Consider the following 20,737-nt stretch of genomic DNA (forward strand, 5'->3'; position numbering starts at 1 on the left):
CCAGTAGATACATAAAAAGAATTGAATTTTTATGCTGATTTCAAATATATAAATCTCATCAAATTTAGTGTAACCCATCAAAAGTTACAAGCCTGAAAAATTTGCCATAGGGAAACACCCCCTAAAAGTGATAGAATTTGAATGAAAATTAAACCATCAGATTCAGCATATCAGAAAACCCTACTGTAGAGGTTTCAAGCTCCTATCTGCAAAAATGTGGAATTTTGTATTTTTTTACCTGAAGAACGATCAGGGATGCATGTTTTTTTTTTCTTTTTCAGAGGTCATTGTATCAATCCAGTGGTCCTTAAATATCGTGAGAGGGCTCATTCGAACGGAAATTAAAAGTTCTAGTTCCCTTTTTAAGTCACCAGAAAAGTTGGAGGGCAACTTGGCCCCCTCCCATGCTCATTTTTTTTTAGTGATGAAGTCACCCAATCAAAATTTTGAGATTTTGAGCTATTTTGTTCAGTATAGTCGAAAATCAAATAAATATGTCTTTGAGGATGACTTAGTCCCCCACAGTTTCCGGGGGAAGGGCTACAAGTTATGAACTTTGCCCATTGTTTACATATAGTAATGGTTATTGGGAAGTAAAACAGCCGTATTTACCGACTGAGATTGAGATTTCGGTATATGTCCTGTCAGTATTTTCATTCACTTTATTTAACCAAATGAAAATTTGTGGCACAATCTGCAAAATCAAGGAATGAGTCAGTAAAACTGCTGCGTCTACTGACCAAGATCAAGACTTCGGTAGATGATATGTCAGTATTTTTATGGTCTTTATATAACGGTCTTTAGCGGCGTCGAAAAAATCGTGACGCTTCGTGTCAATTTTACCTGCTTATTATTTTTATCGAGTGGCCAAAAACATTGGGGGGGCATTTCCCCCTCCCCCCGTGGGTAAAAAAAATCTGGGTAGTAGGGGTACTAGCAATAATAGATGTAGTAGGAGGGGTAGTAGTAGTAATAGTATTAGTTATTGCTGTAATAGTAGTAGTAATAGTATTAGTTATTGCTGTAATAGTAGTAGTAATAGCATTAGTTATTGCTGTAATAGTAGTAGTACTAGTAGTAATAATAGCAGTAGTAGTAGTAGCAGCATGCATATATTGTTTTTTATCAACCAATCATCCCCTCATCATTTGCTGAAAATTCTAAATTAATACACTCAGTCATTCATGGGATACGCCCTTTTGAAAACCAATATCCACTTAAGATATTTTGATTTAGTTTAAAATTGCCCTCAACATTCTCTGAAAGTTTGACCTAAATACACATTGTCTTTTTGAATGCTAAAGATCAAACATGCAAACCTTTCTAAATAACAAGCACTAGGCCGTATGTTAACAATGGGTGAATTGCATAACTTACACTCTTTGCCCCAAGGGCTGTGTTTGTGGAGGGGTAGGGCTGATATCTCCAAAAAATAGCTATGGAACTTCTCAACCATGTTGAACAAGATGGATATCTTGTAATTTTGATTGGCTATATTTTGGGAATGGACAGGCTCTAGAGGGGGACTGCTTTCCTTCTAATTACTTTTGGCTCTTAAAAAGGGTATTAGAAACATCAATTCCAAATCAAATTAGCTCCCTTCGAAAATTTTACATCTCTTCTACACAAAGGACCTTGTTGAAAAAATTTATAAATAATACATTGTGTCCCTACCGCTCTTTACTTAGGAAGCACATAATGGGTGCAATGTTGAAATATTAAAAATATTCGTGACATTTAAATGTGTTCTCATATTACTAATTCGTTATTTTTCTTTCTAGTGGATATCAGACGAAGTTAATCATGGAAAGAATATTCAATTCAAAGAAAGTGATCTTATCAAATTAGTATAAGTGAATATCTTCAAAGCTGAAGAAACGGACTAGAGTAGCTATTGTTTAATTGATGCTGTTTGTGAAGGACACCTAGCAAGAACATGGGAGTTAATCAATTATAACAATTCTGTTGAGATTACCAATTTAGTTATCTTAGCTTGTGAACATAATAAGGTGAATATTTTAGAATACCTACTTAGCACTAACAATAATATTTATAGTAATACCACTGTTGGCATGCAAGAAACTGCTATATTGCCAAGTGATGAGGATGAAACCTGCCATAAAGCGTTCTATTATGCTATACAATCTGGAAATGTGGAACTTCTTAAAATACTCATTAATAAATAGCCTGGTAATTACTTTGCCGTTCATTTGAGTGAACTAGATGAAATACTTTCAGGAGTTTACAAGGAATTAAAACTTAAAAATGTTTAATATTCAGAAGAGATACAAACTTTTGTTGAAAATAAGTTAAAACACCTCTGTTTTTTTCCACCTCTTTTGAATAAGATAAGAATGTGAAGAGTAATCTTAATAGCACAACAGTGCGGATTGATTTAATCCTTGAAAATATTAATATGTTAAGGGCAGAGGACTCCAATAGAGAAACAATTGATGAAAATTTTATGTTCATAGCTAAATTTATTGCAAAAAATTATTCATAAATTGAATGACAAGAAATTAAGCTGGTCTGTAATGTGACATTGAATAAAACTAAAATACTTGACTACCTAGAAAATTTTGCTGCGAAACTTAAAGAGGAAAAATATCATTTAGCTTTTGCGGACACAGAAATATTTACTAAACTCCCAAACATAACAAATGAGAAACTTGCTGCAGAGATCAGTAGCAATTGTCTTCAATTCGGAGACCTTTATACCAATTATCAACAAACTAGAAATATTCGTTCTCTGAAGAAAATAAATGATTATATAAAATTATTATTATCTGCTGATTTTAAACAGCAAGAAGGAAAATTGATTAATGCAAGGGCCTTACAAGTTACTGGAGAACATTTGAAAAAACATTCTAGAATCTAAGTTATCTAGGACTACAAGCAAGCTTCTTCTATCATTGCCAAGGGACAAAAGAAAGGTCATCATAGATTTACGTAATTCCTTATAACATGCCCACTCACTTTCAAAGAGGATACAGATTGCATTACTGATATTTTTGTTTCGTTGTTTTGATATTAAAGTTTCAACTTAATACTTTAAGATGTTCTTAATATTTAGCTGTTACAGGCTTTTAAAAACCTGCATCCACATAGCTAGTTTCAATTTAGAATTTTCACTGTAGAAGCCTTAACCAATGTAGTACTTGCAGTAGCCGTCATAGTATTAGTTGTAGCAGTACAAATTGTTACAGTAGTTTTAGTTGTTGTAGCAGAAGAAGTAGTAGTTGTAATATACTCAATTTCCATTTCGCCTACTACAACATCCCCCTTAATATGTCCTGAAAGTTCAATGTGACCATAGACAATTCCTGGGATAATCCTGATGCGGTTTTTTGACAGCCTGCTTGTACAGAGTATATTTTTATTTAGTTTACCACCCTTCTAAACATTCTTTGAATTGTCAACTTCCTACCATTTGCCTCATTAATTACAGTAATCGTTGCAGTAGCAATAGTAGTATACAGATACTGCCTTTTGGTTAGAAAAAATCCGTCATAACAACCCTGAAAGTTCCAACTAAATCATGTAGGCCGTTCCTGAGATATTGCTGATATACCATTTTGACAATCTATAATCTATATGCTCAAAGTTTGGTTTTATTTTGTTCAACATCTGCTTAAACATTTTTTGGAAGCTTCTTCATTTTGATTTAGTTCAACACTGTTTCAACACTCTAGCTTCAGTAGCAGCAGTAGCAGCAGTATTAGTAGTGATGGTATTAATAGTAGTAGCAGTAGAATGTAAATATTGCTTCTGTGCTAGTTAAACATCCTCCACAACAACCACTGTAAGTTTCAATGTTGCACGACAAGCCATTCCTAAGATATTCCTGATACGACATTTTGACACCCTGAATGACGACAGCTTGTTTTGACTCAGTTTAACTCCCCCCTTCCAAACTACTGGAAAATTTCAGCTTCATATCCTTAGACTTTGCTGCATTAGTAGTCACAGTAAAAGTAGTAGGAGTACTTATAGTATTAGTAGTAGTATTAAAGTCAATGGCAGTTTTACTAGTAGCTGCAGTAGCATTACAAAATTGCCTTTTGTTCAGTTGAACATCCCTCTGAACAAACCCCGGATGTTTTAACTTATCAAAATTAGCTGTTACTATGATATTGTTGATACGCCATTTTGATAGCTTGTACGGTCATAGCGTGTTTTAATTTAGTTCAACTTCTCCCTCAAGAGTAGAAGTAGGAGTAGTAGTAACAACAGTAATATTAGTAATAATAGCAATAGTAAAAAGGGCACTGGAACTTTTCATTTCCCTTAGAATGAGCCCTCTCCCAACGTTCTAGGCCAACTGGGTCGAAACGGACACCCCTTGGAAAAAAACAAACAAACAAATAAACACGCATCCATGATTTTTCTTCTGGTAAAAATTACAAAATTCCACGTTTTTGCAGATATGAGCTGGAAACCTCTATAGTAAGGTTTTTTGATACGCTGAATCTGATGGTGCGATTTTCCTTAAAATCCTATGACTTCAAGGGGTCTTCCCCTCTCCCTATTTTGAAAATTAAACAAATTTTCTCAGGTTCTTAGCTTTTGATGGGTAAGATTAAACTTAATGAAACTTATATATTTGGCATCAGCATAATAAGCCAATTCTTTTGATATATCTTTTGGTATCAAAATTCTACTTTTTAGAAATTTGGTTACTACTGAGCTGGGCCGCTCCTTACTTACAGTTAGTTACACAAACTGTTTGATTACCCATCAAAATTCAAACAGAGATCATTGAAATACTGATCGTATTTTCTGCGTTACCAAAATTATTGTATTAATAAATCTTTACAGTTTAATGAAATGAAGTTAAACAAATAGAAAACGTTTTTCAACTAAAGTAAGGAGCAAGTTTAAAATTTAAAACAAATATATATTACTCTATATAATGGGGACTGCCCCCTTCTCAACACCTTGCTCATTAAACGAGCTCAAAAGTTTTTTAATGCTTTGAAAAATCTTTTTTTTCAATTGCAAATTTTCTTTAAAAAATTTAAAAAAAAACCAAACTTCACAGTGAGGAGTAAGGAGCTAAGGAAGAGACACCCCCCTTCACACAAAGAACAATCTGTTCAAATAGGTTTCAAATCTGTTCCTTGTTTTCAGTTGCAAAGCTCTTTTTTTTTATTTAATTTATGATTGTTTTCCAAATCATACCCAAGCCTAACCAATTTATAATTTGAGGTACTGATCCCTTAAATCCCTGGTCAACTGCTTTTAAAATGTGTAAATCAATAATTGTACGTTAATTAGTACCGTCCTACGTTTAAATTTGCAATTTTAATTTTGGATAAAATTTGAATATACCTAAAAATTGGCGAGGAATAGTAATTTTGGTAAAAAGTCCTTGTTAATATTACTACTAAAGAATTGTGGTTGGATGAAAAGGAGTATTATTGTTTGTATGAATGAAAATTCTGTGAGACTTTTCATCTTCTACATAACTGAAGCCATCACAACCTCTACAATAGGATTTTCTTATCGATAAATACATTACATACAATTTTTTAAATACATTGAAGTACTTCATATAAATAGAAAAAGAAAATATTAGGATTTAAAATTGCTGAAAACAAAGTTCCTAGCAGTATTTGCCACCCCAAAGAAATTTCATGGTGGGGCTGATGATAACCTGCCTTGCCCTTTCCACCTCTGTGCTGGTAGATATGGGAATGCAACATATTAGCTGTATGGAGAAACATTTTAATTAATTCCTACTCCCCCTTAGCTCTTTCAACATTTATCTGAAACCTCTTGAAGAGTAAGCAGTTTGTCCATTAAAATGAACTTTTATAGGAATACACCCTATCCCCAACAAAACATTGACTCACCCCCCCCCCCCCCCCGTCGCTATAGCTGATACACAATTACAGATCACCAAACGTAGCCTTATTTTTATTACAAATAAAGCGAATCGACTTGGTTGAATCCAGTACTGTCACCATGTGGCATTACTTCTTATGCTACTGGGAAGCCTAAAATATAGTTATTACTACTACTACTAACAACTAACTGCAGCACCAAGCCGCCTGAGGCCAACACAGCTGCGCAAGCTCCTCCTCTATCCCAATCTATTCAAATCCTCCCTTTTTAGGCTCACCCATGAAGTTCCCTTTTCCTTTAAATCTTTGTTTATCCTCCCACCCCAGACGAGGACGACCTGCTTTCCGCTTAGGCCTAGCGGTTGGCCGAAAAGGACAATCTTCGGCAAACTGTCATCGTTCATGCGCACAACGGGCCCTAGCCACCTCTACCTTTCTTTCACTATAGCCCTAGAATGCGGTATTGAACCACATTTTCGTATAGCCAATTGTTTGGTTTGCAGACTTATCTTAGCCAATCTTGCCAATCTTGGTTTGCAGACTAGCCAATCTTGGTTTGCAGACTTATCTTCCTATTTTTCCAAACTTTTTTTAACTGTGAAAAAAACACCCTGAGCCTTGGCTATTCTACTTTTGACATCTTCACTGCTCCAACCATCTTTACTAATAATACTATCAAGGTAAGTGAAGCTGTCCACCTGATCAATCTTTTCATTACCCAACTTCACCTTTTCATCTTCACTTATTCCTAGCCTTACTGATATAGTCTTCTTAACCTTAGTTTTCAAACCTGTTCTAGCACCCTGAACCCGCAAAACCTCTGATAGTTTATTCATTTTGCTCAAAATTTCCCTCTAGGATGATCAAGTCATCAGCATAATCTAAGTCCTGGAAAGTTTTTCCTCCCCATTCGAGTCCGTGTTCACTGCCTTTCCTGTACTCCTTAAGAAAAAGTCCATCAAAATAATCCATACAAAGGGGGATAGTACACACCCCTCCTTAACTTCTGATTCAATACAAAACCAGCTGCTTACCTAATTTCCTACCTTATCCGCAGCAGTGTTATTCTCGTACATAGCACTAATCACTTTAATGTATTTGTCTGTTATACCATACAAGGATAAAACCTTTACTAAAGTCCTTCTATCAACAGAATCGAACGCTTGCTCATAATCTATAAAACTAAGGACCAAAGGTGTTTGAAAACTCAGGCAATTCTCAATTATTAACCTAAGATTGAAAATTAGGTCGACACATACTCTACCTTTTCTAAAACCGCACTGTTCTTCTCCTAAAACTTTGTCTACGGCATCTCTCAGTCTAAAAAGTATCATATTACTAAGTAATTTACTACGGTACCTACAGTGACCAGACTAATCCCTCGATAATTACCACACTCACTTTTATCACCTTTCTTATAAAGTGGCTTAATTAAAGTTTTCCTAAAATCGTTAGGTACTTCCCTTTTTCAGAAATCATATTCATAATCTTTCCTCAGAGCCACCATATTTAAGAAACTCATTTACCACCCTTTCAGCACCTGGATTCTTATTATTTTTTAGTCCTTTTAGTACTGTTGCTAATTCCTCCTCGCAAAACAAATCTTCCTTCACATCCAAGGTATCACAAACCTTTTCTATTTCCTCTATATCTCTTCCTTCATCTCTAGCTCGGTTAAGCAAATTCTCAAAATTTTCGGCCCATCTCTCTTTAGTTTTTTCCTAATCGCTAATTGCGGCCCCATTCCTATCTTTAACTGGGCCAAGTCCGCATTGACTACTCCCTCCCAATTTGTTAACATGCCAGTACAATATTTTACTATAATGCCGTCTAGCTGCATCTTCCAGAACTTCGGCAATTTTATCCATGACCTTTATTCCCCACCTCCTTAGTTCATATTTTAATGTTTTTTCCACTCTCTTTACATTTCTTTTGTTTTCATATGATCTATCATTAAGGTAATTCTTGTAAAAGTCCTTTCTCCTTTCTATTAAACACAAAGCTCTTCCGCTAATATTCTTAGCTGCAGTTCTTGCTTTTTTCCCTAAGACAGCTTCAGCAACTTCACAAAATATTTTTCTAAAATTATTCCAACCATCTTCTACATTATCAAATTTTGAACTCGCAAGTTTAGTATTCAACTGTTCCTGGAAAGTTTCTCTCAAATTTTTGTCCTAGAGTCTACCAACATCATAACTTCCCAGAAGGTACTTACCCTTCCGATATTTCAGCTTTAAATTAACCCTTGACACTACTAGATGGCGATCTTTACTCTTAACATCAATAATGGCACTCCTATATACCCTAGTTTCTTGTATTGATCCTGTTAGTCTTCAGTTTACAATAACATAATCAATAAGGTTTGCTGTCTTACCATCACGTGAATACCATGTTAACTTATTAGCCATTTTATCACCAAACACCGTATAGGTTATAACTAGATTGTTATACCTACAAAATTGCAAAAGTCTGTATCCATTACTGTTTTCTTTTCCTACACCAAAACTTACCTAGGCTAGGGTACCATCTATCCCTATTTCTACCAACCTGGGCGTTAAAATCTCCCAGTAAAAACACTATATTTCTACCTGGAACCCTCCCTATTTGCTTCTGTAACTGTAAGTAAAATTCATCTTAGTCACTAGTATCTCCATCAGTCGGTTCTACAGGGGCATATACTACTATAACTGATACTCTGAACTTTTTAGTCATAAAATGAGCAATTAGTATTCTATTATTGCCTTCCCAGCCTAAACAAGACTTAGCAGCTTCCTTATTCATCATGAGCCCTACTCCCTGACTATGTACCCCATCCTTCCTACCTGAGTAAACAGATTCTATATTACCTAATTTCATACTTCCTACCCCTGGGATATGAGTTTCTGAAACTCCTAATAAATCCAGTTCGAAGCTTCTGAATTCGTCAGTCAAAATGTCGATATGATAGTCATTGTTTAACGTCGTAAAACAAGTTCCAATTTTCATGTTCTTTAAATGATTGAAATTATTTTCGCCTCAGGAAAAGCAATGACCCCAGATACCAGTGCAGGACGGGGATCACATATCTTCTCAAGTCTACACCGATGTGCTTAAGCCGGCTTAGAACCGGACAGCAAGAAGTCCCTGGGACACCCATGAATGGGGGCTTTGTGCAATATTGATAATTTTGCAATATTGCAATTATTTTTGCCTCAGGAAAAGCAATTATCCCGGATACCAGTGGAGGACGGGGATCACATGTCTTCTCAAGTCTACACCGAAGTGCTTAAGCCGGCTTAGAACCGGACAGCAAGAAGTCCCTGGGACACCCATGAATGGGGGCTTTGTGCAATATTGATAATTTTAAATCAATTAGCTTCTCAGGATTTTAATTGATTGAAAACTCGTCCTCTTTGGGGTAAAGTCGTAGTTTGGTGCCGTAAACCACCTAGACTGTTACCCAACCACCACTGCTATTTTGGCGTCGGCCCCCCACTGGAAAATTTTCTGCCGGCACCCTTGGAGCGGCCCCGTCCCCCCATGTTGAAAAACTCTAAGTAGTAGTGGTACTAGCAGTAGTAGATATAGTAGTATTGGTGATAGTAGTAGAAATAGTAGTATTATTTATAGTAGTAGTAGCAGTACTAGTAGTAGTGCTAGTTGTAGTAGTACTAGCATTAGTCGTAGTAGGAGTAGTAGCAATAGTAATAGTAGTAGTAGCAGCGTGCAAATATTGCTTTTTTTTTATCAACCAATCACCCCCCTCATCATTTATTAAAATTTCCAAATTAATATGCTAAGTAGTTTTTGGGGTACACCCTTTTGACAACCAAAATGCACATAATGTATTTTGATTTAGTTCAACATTGCCCTCAACATTCTCTGAAAGTTTAACCTAAATTAACTTTGTCTTTTTGGATACAAAAGGTTAAACCTGCCCATCTTTCTAAATAATCACATACTATATGTGAACAATGAGTGAATGGCATAACTTACGGCCCTCGGCTCGACGGCTGTATTTTTGGAGGGGGGGGGGAGTTGAAACCTCCGTAAACAAAGTTACTGGAATTTTCAACTATGTTGAACAAAATGGCTATCTCGAAATTTTGATTGGCTATGTTTGGGGTATGGATTGGTGCTGGAGGGGGACTGGTTTCCCTCCAATCATTTTGGCTCTTAAAAAGGTTACTAGAAGTTTAAATTCCGAATCAAATTAGCTCCCTTTAAAAATTCTATAACACCTCATTTATACTAAGAGCCTTGGTGAAAAAGTAGATAAATAATATATTGTGTCCACATCTCTCTTTACTCAGGCAGCACGTAATGGGTGCAGTGTTAAATTATTAAAAGTATTTTTGACATTTAAATGTGTTCACATATTATTTACACTTTTTTTTTCTTTCTAGAGGATATCTGACAAATTTAATCATGGAAAGGATATTCAATTCAATAAGAGTGGTCTTATCAAATTTGTACCAGTGAATATCTTGAAATGGAGTAGAGTAACAATGCTAGGCAATCCGGATATAAACCACTGTTTATTTGACGCGGTTCGTGAAGGAGACCTAGAAAGAACAATTGAGTTGGTCAATTCTAACAACCTTGTTACGTTTACCAGATTAGTTACATTAGCTTGTAAACATAATCAGGTGAATATTTTAGAATACCTACTTAGTAGTAACAATGAAATTTCCAGAAATTCTCCTCTTAGCATAAGAGAAACTGCTATATTGCCAAGTGATGAGGATGAAACCAGCCATAATGCCTTCTATTATGCTCTACGATCTGGTAATGTGGAACTTCTTGACACACTCATTAATAAATGGCCTGGCAATTACTTTGCTATTCATTTGAGAGAATTAGATGAAATTCTTTCTCGAACTTACGAAGAATTAAAACTTAAGAATGTTTTAATGTCAGACGAGATAGAAATTTTTGTTGAAAATAAGTTAATAGACCTCCGTTTTTTCTCCAATTCCTTTGAACAAGTAAAGAATCCTAAAAGTACAAAAGAGCGGATTGAGTTACTACTTCAAAATATTAGTTTGTTAAGGGCGGAGTACTGTAACAGAAAAAAAATAGATGGTAAGTTTATATTTATAGCAAAGTTCATTGCACAAAATATACATGTATTAAAGCGGCAGTTGAAATCTACCTACGATAGAGTGCCTTGGGAAGAAATAGAATTTTGTTTAATCAGTTTTGTTTCCTCTCACATAAAACGACAAGAAATTAATCTGTTCTGTAATATCACATTGAATAAAAGTAAAATACTTAACCACCTAGAACATTTTGCTGATAAACTTAGAGAAGAAAAATATCATTTAGCATGTGCAGGGAAAGAAGTATTTACAAAACTCCCAAGCTTAACACGTGAGGACGTTGTTGCTAAGATCGTTAGCAACTGTCCTCAATTCGGAGACCTGTATGGTGATTATCAACAAATTAGATATTCATTCTTTGAACAAAATAAGTGATTATATAAAATTAGCATTATCCGTTTCTCTTAAGCAATGGGAAGGGAAATTAATTATTGCAAGGGCCTTACAAGTTACTGGTGAACGTTTAAAAAATACTCTAGAATCTCCTAAGTTATCTTGGAGCACAAGCGAGCTTATTCTTCTGTCATTACCAAGGGACACAAGAAAAGTCATCATAGACTTACATAATTCGTTATCGCATGCTGATTCGCTTTCAAGAAGAATAGAGATTGAGGAAAATACCAGTGACAATTTTTTCGAGGGGATTCAAAATGATCTTAAAAGAATTGATGATGTAATTACTGATATTCTTCACAACAGTAAAATGCGAATGATTAGATTATTGCTAGATAGAATTAGCAGTTGTGAAATCCTGGACGACCTGAAAGAAGTTTCTGAAATGTTTAGTAACGTTGAGTTAAATGTAATGATTGGAGAGAGTTTAAAGTTTATGGAAGATGATAACCTTGAAAAACTCGTCCAAGAACTGAGAAATACTATAACTGACAAGACGAATTATGAAAAGTGACTGTTCGATGAAATTGATGGCATCATTAAACTTGCGAAAACCAAATCAACAAACACCAGAACTGACTCTTCTAGGGCGATTATACTATTGAAGAATTTATTTGTTAATTTGAACAAAATTATGATAGATCATAATGATATTGGAGGACTAAAGTCTTTTGCTAATGAAATGCTACAGAATATTCCTTTCCAAATAGAGTCTCATAATCTTAAAGACATTTATCTACTATCCGTAAAAATCTGTCGTAGTGCTCTGTTAAGAACCCCAGAAGACAACAAAGGTGAAATAGAAAAATTTGTTTATCAGATTTGTTATGCTACCGACATTGGAACAAGTGACATTAAATGGGTTGAAGAATTTAGAAACAAGCTGAATGACAAAGCTTTATCTGTGAATAAATATAAACGAAGGGAGGCTTACAATATAACAGAAGAAAAATATAATAGCTTCCTTGAACTTAAGTTGTCTGAACTGAAAGATATTTTAAGGAGTAATGCATTATGTGGTAACTTAACAGAAAATCTCCCTTCCTACAGAAGGAATTAAAAGTTGCAAGCAGTTGTAGAAATGCTTCTTCTCGATATACTGTCTATTCTAAGTAGATCAGAGAATCATCTAGAAAACAGTTTATTTTTTTTAGAGGAAAACACTCCTTTATTAACTGGAAAATGTTTGCGGAATCACTTAGCCCACTATAATGATATAATTGATATATTTTCATCTGATCCCTCAATAGCACTTATTTCGAACGCTAAAAAACTTATTACAGAAAATATAAGAAAAAGTAATATAAGAATTGGCAAGTTGGTAAAAGACAATCCTCCGAAACTGAAAAATAAATATGATCAAAACGTTACTATTATTACAAATCAGGAAAAAATGTTTGCTGCATTGAAAGAAGGAAAGCTGGAAGACTTAAAGAGCTGTCTTGGAAAAGGAGCAGATATTAATGGCAGAAGTATTAACTCATCGACAGCACTGCATTTCGCTGCTCATGGACCCAGCCTCGAGGCTATAAAATTTATCACTAGTCAAAAAATAGGCGTCCATATTAAAAATGTAAATGGACAAAGTGCACTTCATGTTGCTGCTGCACAGGGAAGGAAGAATATTGTAAAATTTATTTTAAGAGAAACAGAAGTAAATTTTGAGGATCCAGATAACAGCGGTAGAACAGCACTACATATTGTAGCTAAAAATGGTCACAAAGGTGTTGTTGAAGCTCTACTGAAACTAAATGCTAATACTAATATCACAGATGATGGTGGTAGTTCACCTTTACACCATGCAGTAGCAAACAATCATATTGATGTTGTTAAGATTTTGCTGAAAAAGGAAACGAGTGTTGACAGTAACGAGACAATAGAAGGCTTGACATCATTGCATGTATCTGCTGGAAGGGGTCATTTGGGGTTAGTAGATTATTTAATTGAAAATAATGCAGATACTAATGCTAGAACTGGCAGAGATTGGACGCCATTACATTTAGCAACATTTAGGGGTCACCTCAAAGTAGTAAAGGCTTTAATTCAAAAGGAAGCAAATGTAAATGCGGTGGATATCCATAGGTGTACATCATTACATTATGCAGTAAAAAATCATCATGAGCAGATAGTTGATACTCTCCTTGGGAATGGAGCTAACTTTAATGTTGTTGACAAAAATAACAGTACTCCTTTACACTATGCAGCAGAAGGGGGACATGAGGAAATTGTTAAGGCCTTACTAAAATATAATGCAGATGCTAGTATTGCCACTGTAAATGGTGCAACCCCTTTACACTTTGCAGTACAGAGTGGCCATGTAAAACTAGTTGCTGCTCTCCTTGAGTTTGGGGTTAATATTTGTGCTAAAGATAAATATAATGAAACGCCATTACACTATGCAGCATGGACTGGTCACAAGGAAATTGCCAAACTTTTGATAGAAAGAGGAGCAGAAATAAATGCTAAATCCATTCATAATATGACGCCATTAACTTTAGCAGCTTGGAATGGTCACCGAGATATTATTGAACTCTTGATACAAAATAAAGCTGATGTTAGAGCTCAAAGCCTTGACGGTACAACAGCACTGCATTTGACTGCTAAGAACGGATCCAAAGATGTCATTGACCTTCTCTTACAAAATAAAGCTGAAGTCAATGCTAAAAATAATATTGGAATGACACCGTTGCATGGAGCTGCTAGCAATGGCAATTTAGATGCGATTGTTCTCCTAATAGAAAATAAAGCTGAAGTAAACGCTAAAGCTAAATTTGGAATTGCACCATTAGACGCGGCTATTTTAGAGGGCCATAAAGATACTGTTTACCTTTTAATAAAAAATAAGGCTGAAGTAAATAAGAATGTTTTTGGAGAGAATACAGAAAACACACCATTGCATTTCGCTGTTGAAGGAGGTCATAAGGAAATAGTTGAAATTCTGGTCGCAAATGGGGCTAATGTTAATATTATGTGTAACAACATAACACCATTGATCTCTGCTATTAAGAAGAACCACAAGGAGATTGTTGAAATTCTTATAGAAAATGGAGCTAGTGTTAATGCAGAGGGTGGTATGGGTGCTACACAGATATGGTTGAATAAAAGTAATATCATATATCCTGAAGATAATCCCGGTACTCCATTACACTTTGCTGCTCTAAGAAGTTACACAGAGATAATAAATATTCTGATAGCACGTGGAGCCAATGTTGATGCGATGACTATTGATGGTGCAACACCATTGTATTTGGCAGCACAATATGGTCATCAAGAAGCAACTAAAATTCTGATAGAGAACAATGCTAACATTAATTTTCTTAACAATGGAGGAGGTATTCCACTTCATATAGCCGCAGCAACTGGTCAAACGAATGTTGTTAGAGTCTTACTAAGCAAAGGAGCAAAAATTACCATCAAGAACAATGAGGGGTTAACACCTTTAGAATTGGCAGTTTTATACGGCCATTTGGAAGTGGGGAAAATGCTACTGCAGCATGATGAAATAGATATAATTGCTAAAGGCAAGGACGAATGGACAGTACTGCATATTGCTTCAAATAAAAACAACTTAGAAATTGTAAGATATCTTGTTGGTGAAGGGTCAAATATCAATGCTAAAACTAAACCTGGCCCAAAACCTATACACATTGCTGCTAAAAAAGGCCATATAGATATCATAGAATTTTTTTTTAGCAAGGGATTAGATATTGACGTCTCTGGAGCAGGTAATCAAACATTATTGTACTGTGCTGTAGAATTAAATAAATTAGAAGCTGTTGAGTATTTGATAGCAAAAGGTGCTGACGTCAACGCGAACGATGTTTTTGACATAATTCCTCTACATGCAGCTGCTCTTTTCGGTTATAAAGATATTATTGAAGTATTAATCAAAAATGGTGCAAGTTATAGCAGTGTTAATAAGTTTTATAGAAAACCTATAGAAGAGACTAAGAACAGAGATGTTATCAATTTACTAGCATCAACTGAAGAGTTAATTAAATATGTAAAGCGTAACAAATGTTCGAAGGTTGAGAATTGCATCAAAGCTGGAGCTATCGTGGACGTAAAAAATATTGACGGTTGGACATCATTGCATTATGCTGCATGGAGAGGCTATGTGGGAATTGTCAAAATCCTTTTACAGAACAAGGCTAATCCCAATGTGATTGGTAGCGGGAAATCCACTCCTTTACATTATGCAGCCAAGTTCTCACATTTAGAAATAGTAAAAGCCTTATTGTCTCATGGTGCAGTATATAATGCTGTTTGTGACAGCGGCAAAACACCCTCAGACTTCTCTGTTGATAGAGATATAACTAGGTTATTTAAATTAATAAGTGAATCATTTAAAAAAATTCAAGATTGTAACCCTGAAGCTATTAAAAAACTATATAGGATAAAGGATATTAATACAGTGAAGGCAGTAATGAGTGCTCGTAATAGAGATAACCAAACATTAGTAGTTACTGCAGTACAAAGTAACTTTCCCAAAGTCCAACAGTTGAAGCAGATATTTCAAGAGGAAGTATCTGTTCAGATTGAAACAGCTTCAATGCTCCTTCATCAAGGTAGTTTCCAAGAAGCCTTAAATATTTTTAAAAGTGTATTTGAAAGAAGAAAAGAGATTCTAGGACCAGACAATCCTGGGACTTTAGATATTCAGATATTAATTGCAATTGTGCTTAATAAACAAGAAATGTACCAAGAAGCATTAAATGTTCTTGAAGATGTTGTTCAGAAACAAATTGAAATGCTTGGTTTGAATAACATTGACACTTTAAGTACAAGAAGCCTCATCGCCTTGGTGTTACATGGACAGGGAAAAAATAAAAAAGCCTTTGATATTTTTCAAGAAGTCTATCAGAAACAAAAAGAGATACTAGGTTTAAATCATTCAGACACCTTAGCTACTCAGTTCAACATGGCACGTGTATTATATGAACTAGGAATGTATGAAGAAGCGATGATTTCTAGTATGACAGTTTTTGAAAGATGGAATGAAACCTTAGGCTCAGATGATCCTCTCACCCTTGAGGCCAATTATAATATAGCAAGGGTACTATGTAAACAAGCTAATTGGAAAGAGGCCTTAAAAATCTTTAAAGAGTTTTTTGAAAAAAGAAAAAATATTCTAGGTGTTAATCATGTTGACATCTTGGCAGCGTTACATAACATTTCTGAAATACTCTCTAAACAGATGAAATACCGTGAAGCCTTGAATACTTACCATGAGTTCTTAAGTTTACAAAAAAAGGTTTTACCAAAAAATCATCCAGATACTTTGAAGACTCAGTACTGCATAGGAAATATACTTTTTGTTCAAGGCAAATGGACCAGCGCGCTTAAAGTCTACAGAGAATGTTTTGATGAAATCAAAACTGTATTTGGACCAACTCACCCTAACACTTTAGATATTTTGAAAAAGTTTGAGATTCTAGATTGAGGCTAGAAGGTAAGAAGCATTAGGAGTTCTCCAGTATCTGCAGAAAGAAATAAAAATTCCCGCTAGTAAAGGTGATATACAAACTATTAACCGTCTTTTAAAATATGAGCCTGATGCTAATGATAAGGATATTGATGGAAAAATGTTGTTGCTTTACGCTGTTCACTGTGGAGACATAGATATTGTGATTATCTTACTAAAAAAATGAAGCTAATGTTCATCAAGTTACTAATAAAGGCTATACACCTTTGCACACTGCTATTTATAAATGTTAAAAAGAAATTGTTGATGTTTTGTTGGAGAATATCAGTCGTGACAAATTAAATTACTTTGTTAATGCTAAAACTACTCTTAGTGGTACTACATCACTTCATATTGCAGCTAAAAAATAGCTGCTTGGAAGTTGTAAAATCTTCATTAAACCATGGTGCAACTTATAATATTGAGAACAAAGAAGGTAAACTACCTATTGATCTTTCTAAGGATAAAAAAGCTACTAGGGTGTTGAATATAATTGATGAGCTGTTTAATGATATAAAAAGGGTAATACTGAATCGATCAGCAAGCTTGGAGCAGTAAAACCTAATGAGGTCTTAGCTATAACAGATGCTCATAATAATCAACTAGCTTTATTGCTAGTTGGTATAACTAATGGACAAAAGAGTCAAAAGAAATTCAAAAAGACTCTTGGAATAATTTACCGCCAGAAGTTGTTGAAGCTGGATCAGTTGAATCGTTTAAGAATATGTTGGTTGATAGCCAGTTTTACACAAGTGCCTTTTCGGTTTAGACCTTTGTGTTGCCTTTCATTTTATTATATATTGTATTAGTACGACAAGCTTTTTAGCTTACCGTTATGTGGATTAATAAATAAATAAATAAAAAAAAAGGAAAAAAGACAAATTAAAATATCAATATAGAGTGGAGTTGAATTTTGGAAACTGAATAATACTACCAGGAACTTTATGCCCAGCCTTGGTTAATGGTATATTTTATTTAAATACTGGAGATAGTAATCGTAAAAGTCTACTTCATATTTTATTTCCCATCAAATTTAATATATTTAAAAAATTTGACCATCTTCTAACAAAACAAACAAAAGAAGTTAAACCAACAAACAAAACTGAGGGAACTATGCCTCTAATAAGGACGACGATGCTAACACGCATAACAAACAACTGAATTTTGCTAAAGCTACGTCAGCAATGTGATTTATTCGTCAGAAAAGACAATTGGGAAACCTGTCATGTTATTTTATGATCATCTATGAAATTGATCATATTGCTGATCTGTTTCAGTAGTTATATTGAACTTCCGTTAATCTCGTATAATATACCCAATTCAGAGCGGCAATGGAATTCCAAGAAAATATTTAGAAAACCAAAAAATGCCCACGGTCACGCGTGTTTTTTATATTAGTTAATATCATCGAAAATAGAGCGATGCCGATTATATGAATTAAAAACTAATGGGCCTAAAGATAGGCACTGTCTTAGCAGAGAATGAAAATATGAGTGTTTCTGTGGGTCAATTGAGATGGCAGCAGCTTTAGAGCAGGATAATGGTATCTGGTATTTAGTCTATGCTTTTATAATTATAAATAGCTTTATCTAAGTCGTGACATTAAATAAAATCGTGCAAGTTTGCTAATTGTAATCTAAATTTTGATCGGTGGATTCTTTTGTTGCATTTGCTAGAGCAGACATAGATAGCTTAAGTTTAGCCAAATTTTCACCATTTACCTTGTTTATACTAGCTTGTTTAATCCACATTTAGGAATGCTTTTTAGACAAGTTTTATATATATATATATATATATATATATATATATATATATATATATATATATATATATATATATATATATATATATATATATATATATATATATATATATATATATATATATATATATATATATATATATATATATATATATGTATGAACATGTGATATTAAGTGCTCTTCACAGTTTTTATACACATTGTGTCTTTAATACTGTTTATATACCTGTGTTTTCTGGCCAGAAAACGTAATTTGGCCAGTTGGCGGAATTGCGTGCTTTTTAACCAGCTACTAAACCGGTGCTTTATTTGCCACATTTAGGGTAGGTATGTTTTTTTGTTTTCTTATGGGCGATTATAAATAACTTTATTCCATTCGTTAGATCAAAAATTAGTGTAAGTATGTTAAAAGTAATTTAACTTTTGATAGGAGAATTGTTTTGTCACATTTGCTGGAGTGAAAGTAAACAATTAAAGTTTAGTCACATTTCCAGCACTTGCCTTTTTTAAAGTAGCTTGTTTAATCCACATTTAGAAACGCGTGTCGGGCAATTTCTTTTATTTGTTTTTTGCATGTGAGGATGTGATATTTAAGTGCTCTTCACAGTTTTTCTTACATATTGTATCATTGATGCTGTTTATATACCTGTGCTTTTTTGGTCAAAAAATGCAATTTGGCAAATTGGCAAAATTATGTGCTTTTGAAACAGCCTTTGTGTTTTTTTATGGGCTATTATAAATAACTTTATTGAAGTCTGTGAATCCTAATCTTAATTTTGATTGGAGAATTTTTCTGTCGCATTTGCCAGAGTAAAAGTAGATAAAAATTTAGTCACATTTCCAGCATTTGCTTTTTTTTACATCAGCTCGTTTAATCCACACTAAGAAATGTTTTTTTCATGTGAACGTGTGATATTTACGTGCTCTTCCAACTTTTAATTGCTTTCCAGTCGGTTTTTCTTGCATATTGTATCGTTGATATTGTTTATATACCGTGATTTTCTGATATTTTTATCCTTTGCTGTTTTTACTGTTTGCTTTTGCTTTTCTTTTTTTGCTTTTTTTTATTTTACTGTTTTTTTTTTGTATTTAATCTTACTAGTTTTGCCACTTTTACATGTTTTATTCTAATAATCTGACTTTTCACGTATTTGAGCATGTATTTCTTGTAATTATCAATATACTGTTTCGTAATATGTAATCGTATAATGACTGTAATCTGTCAATTAAACTTTCAAGTAATGTTTGGCTCTTTTTGGAAGAATCATATTTTTAGGCTGTATAGTACTAATTAATTAATTTATATTATAGCCCATCAAAAATACAAGGCATGGCAATGGAGTATAATAAAAAGGTAACGAAAAAAACACATACAAAAACAGGAACAAATACATACAAATTAAAACACGAATAAACCAAATATTTCGAGAAAAATGAGCCACTCCAAGGGTGGTAAACCTCTTTAAATGAATAATAAAAATAAATAAAAAATTGCTGTTATTTTTAAGTTTTAATGTCGCTCCTTCCTTTCAGTTAAAAAAGCATGTTTTTCACATAATTTCTGAACGTTTTTCAACTAATGCAGGTTCGATTTGGGCTCATCGTGTATGAAAATTAAAACAATTTGCATATTAGTTTTGGCAGATTTATTCCGGATATGAAGGGTCACCCCTCCTCAATACCATGCTCTTTACGCTAAAGCTTTTAGCATTTTTAAAAAAACTTCTTACTCTAATTAAACAGCCCCTGTGCTTCAATTTTAGTAAACAGTCAAACCTTACGTAAGGAATAAGTTATTGAAGGGGACAACCCTTCATATGTGGCATAATTTCTGTTCGTTTTCCAAATAATGCCGGTGAATCTGGCTTACACTTTATAAAATATACCCCTCCTCCTCACGGAACTTCTCCGTGGAAACTTCATCCAAAGTAAAGTGCACACCCTCTCCCCTCCCTTCCCCGTCAAATTCCCGCAAGACAGTTCATTCCCCGCTTAGAATCCCCCCTCTATGTAAAATTGCTGGTGGACAATTCACCCTGAAAAATTCTCCTTAGCATTTTTTCATTGGAATAATACTTTAATCTATAACATTGGGCAACAGCCAAAAAGTCGCCAGAGGTTTTTCAGCTGATTTAGACTAATATTGGTGTTCTGATTCCGGATATTGCATTCATTTTGCTCTATCAGATCA

General features: G+C 34.2%; 1 protein-coding gene across 1 annotated transcript; it reads left to right on the forward strand.

Annotated features, from left to right (window-relative positions):
- The first annotated feature begins 1,784 nt into the window (after positions 1-1,784).
- Positions 1,785-18,552, forward strand: LOC148941885 (uncharacterized). The gene is given in 3 exon segments (XM_089103035.1): positions 1,785-2,009; positions 10,232-11,271; positions 11,273-18,552. Coding segments are annotated over 2 exon segments (6,429 nt in total). The 5' UTR covers positions 1,785-2,009; positions 10,232-10,333; the 3' UTR covers positions 16,764-18,552.
- The last annotated feature ends 2,185 nt before the right edge of the window (positions 18,553-20,737 follow it).

This window comes from Artemia sp. Qi Xiang Cuo, chromosome 17 (assembly GCF_049724085.1).
Source record: "Artemia sp. Qi Xiang Cuo chromosome 17, ASM4972408v1, whole genome shotgun sequence".
Classification (NCBI taxonomy): domain Eukaryota; kingdom Metazoa; phylum Arthropoda; class Branchiopoda; order Anostraca; family Artemiidae; genus Artemia; species Artemia sp. Qi Xiang Cuo.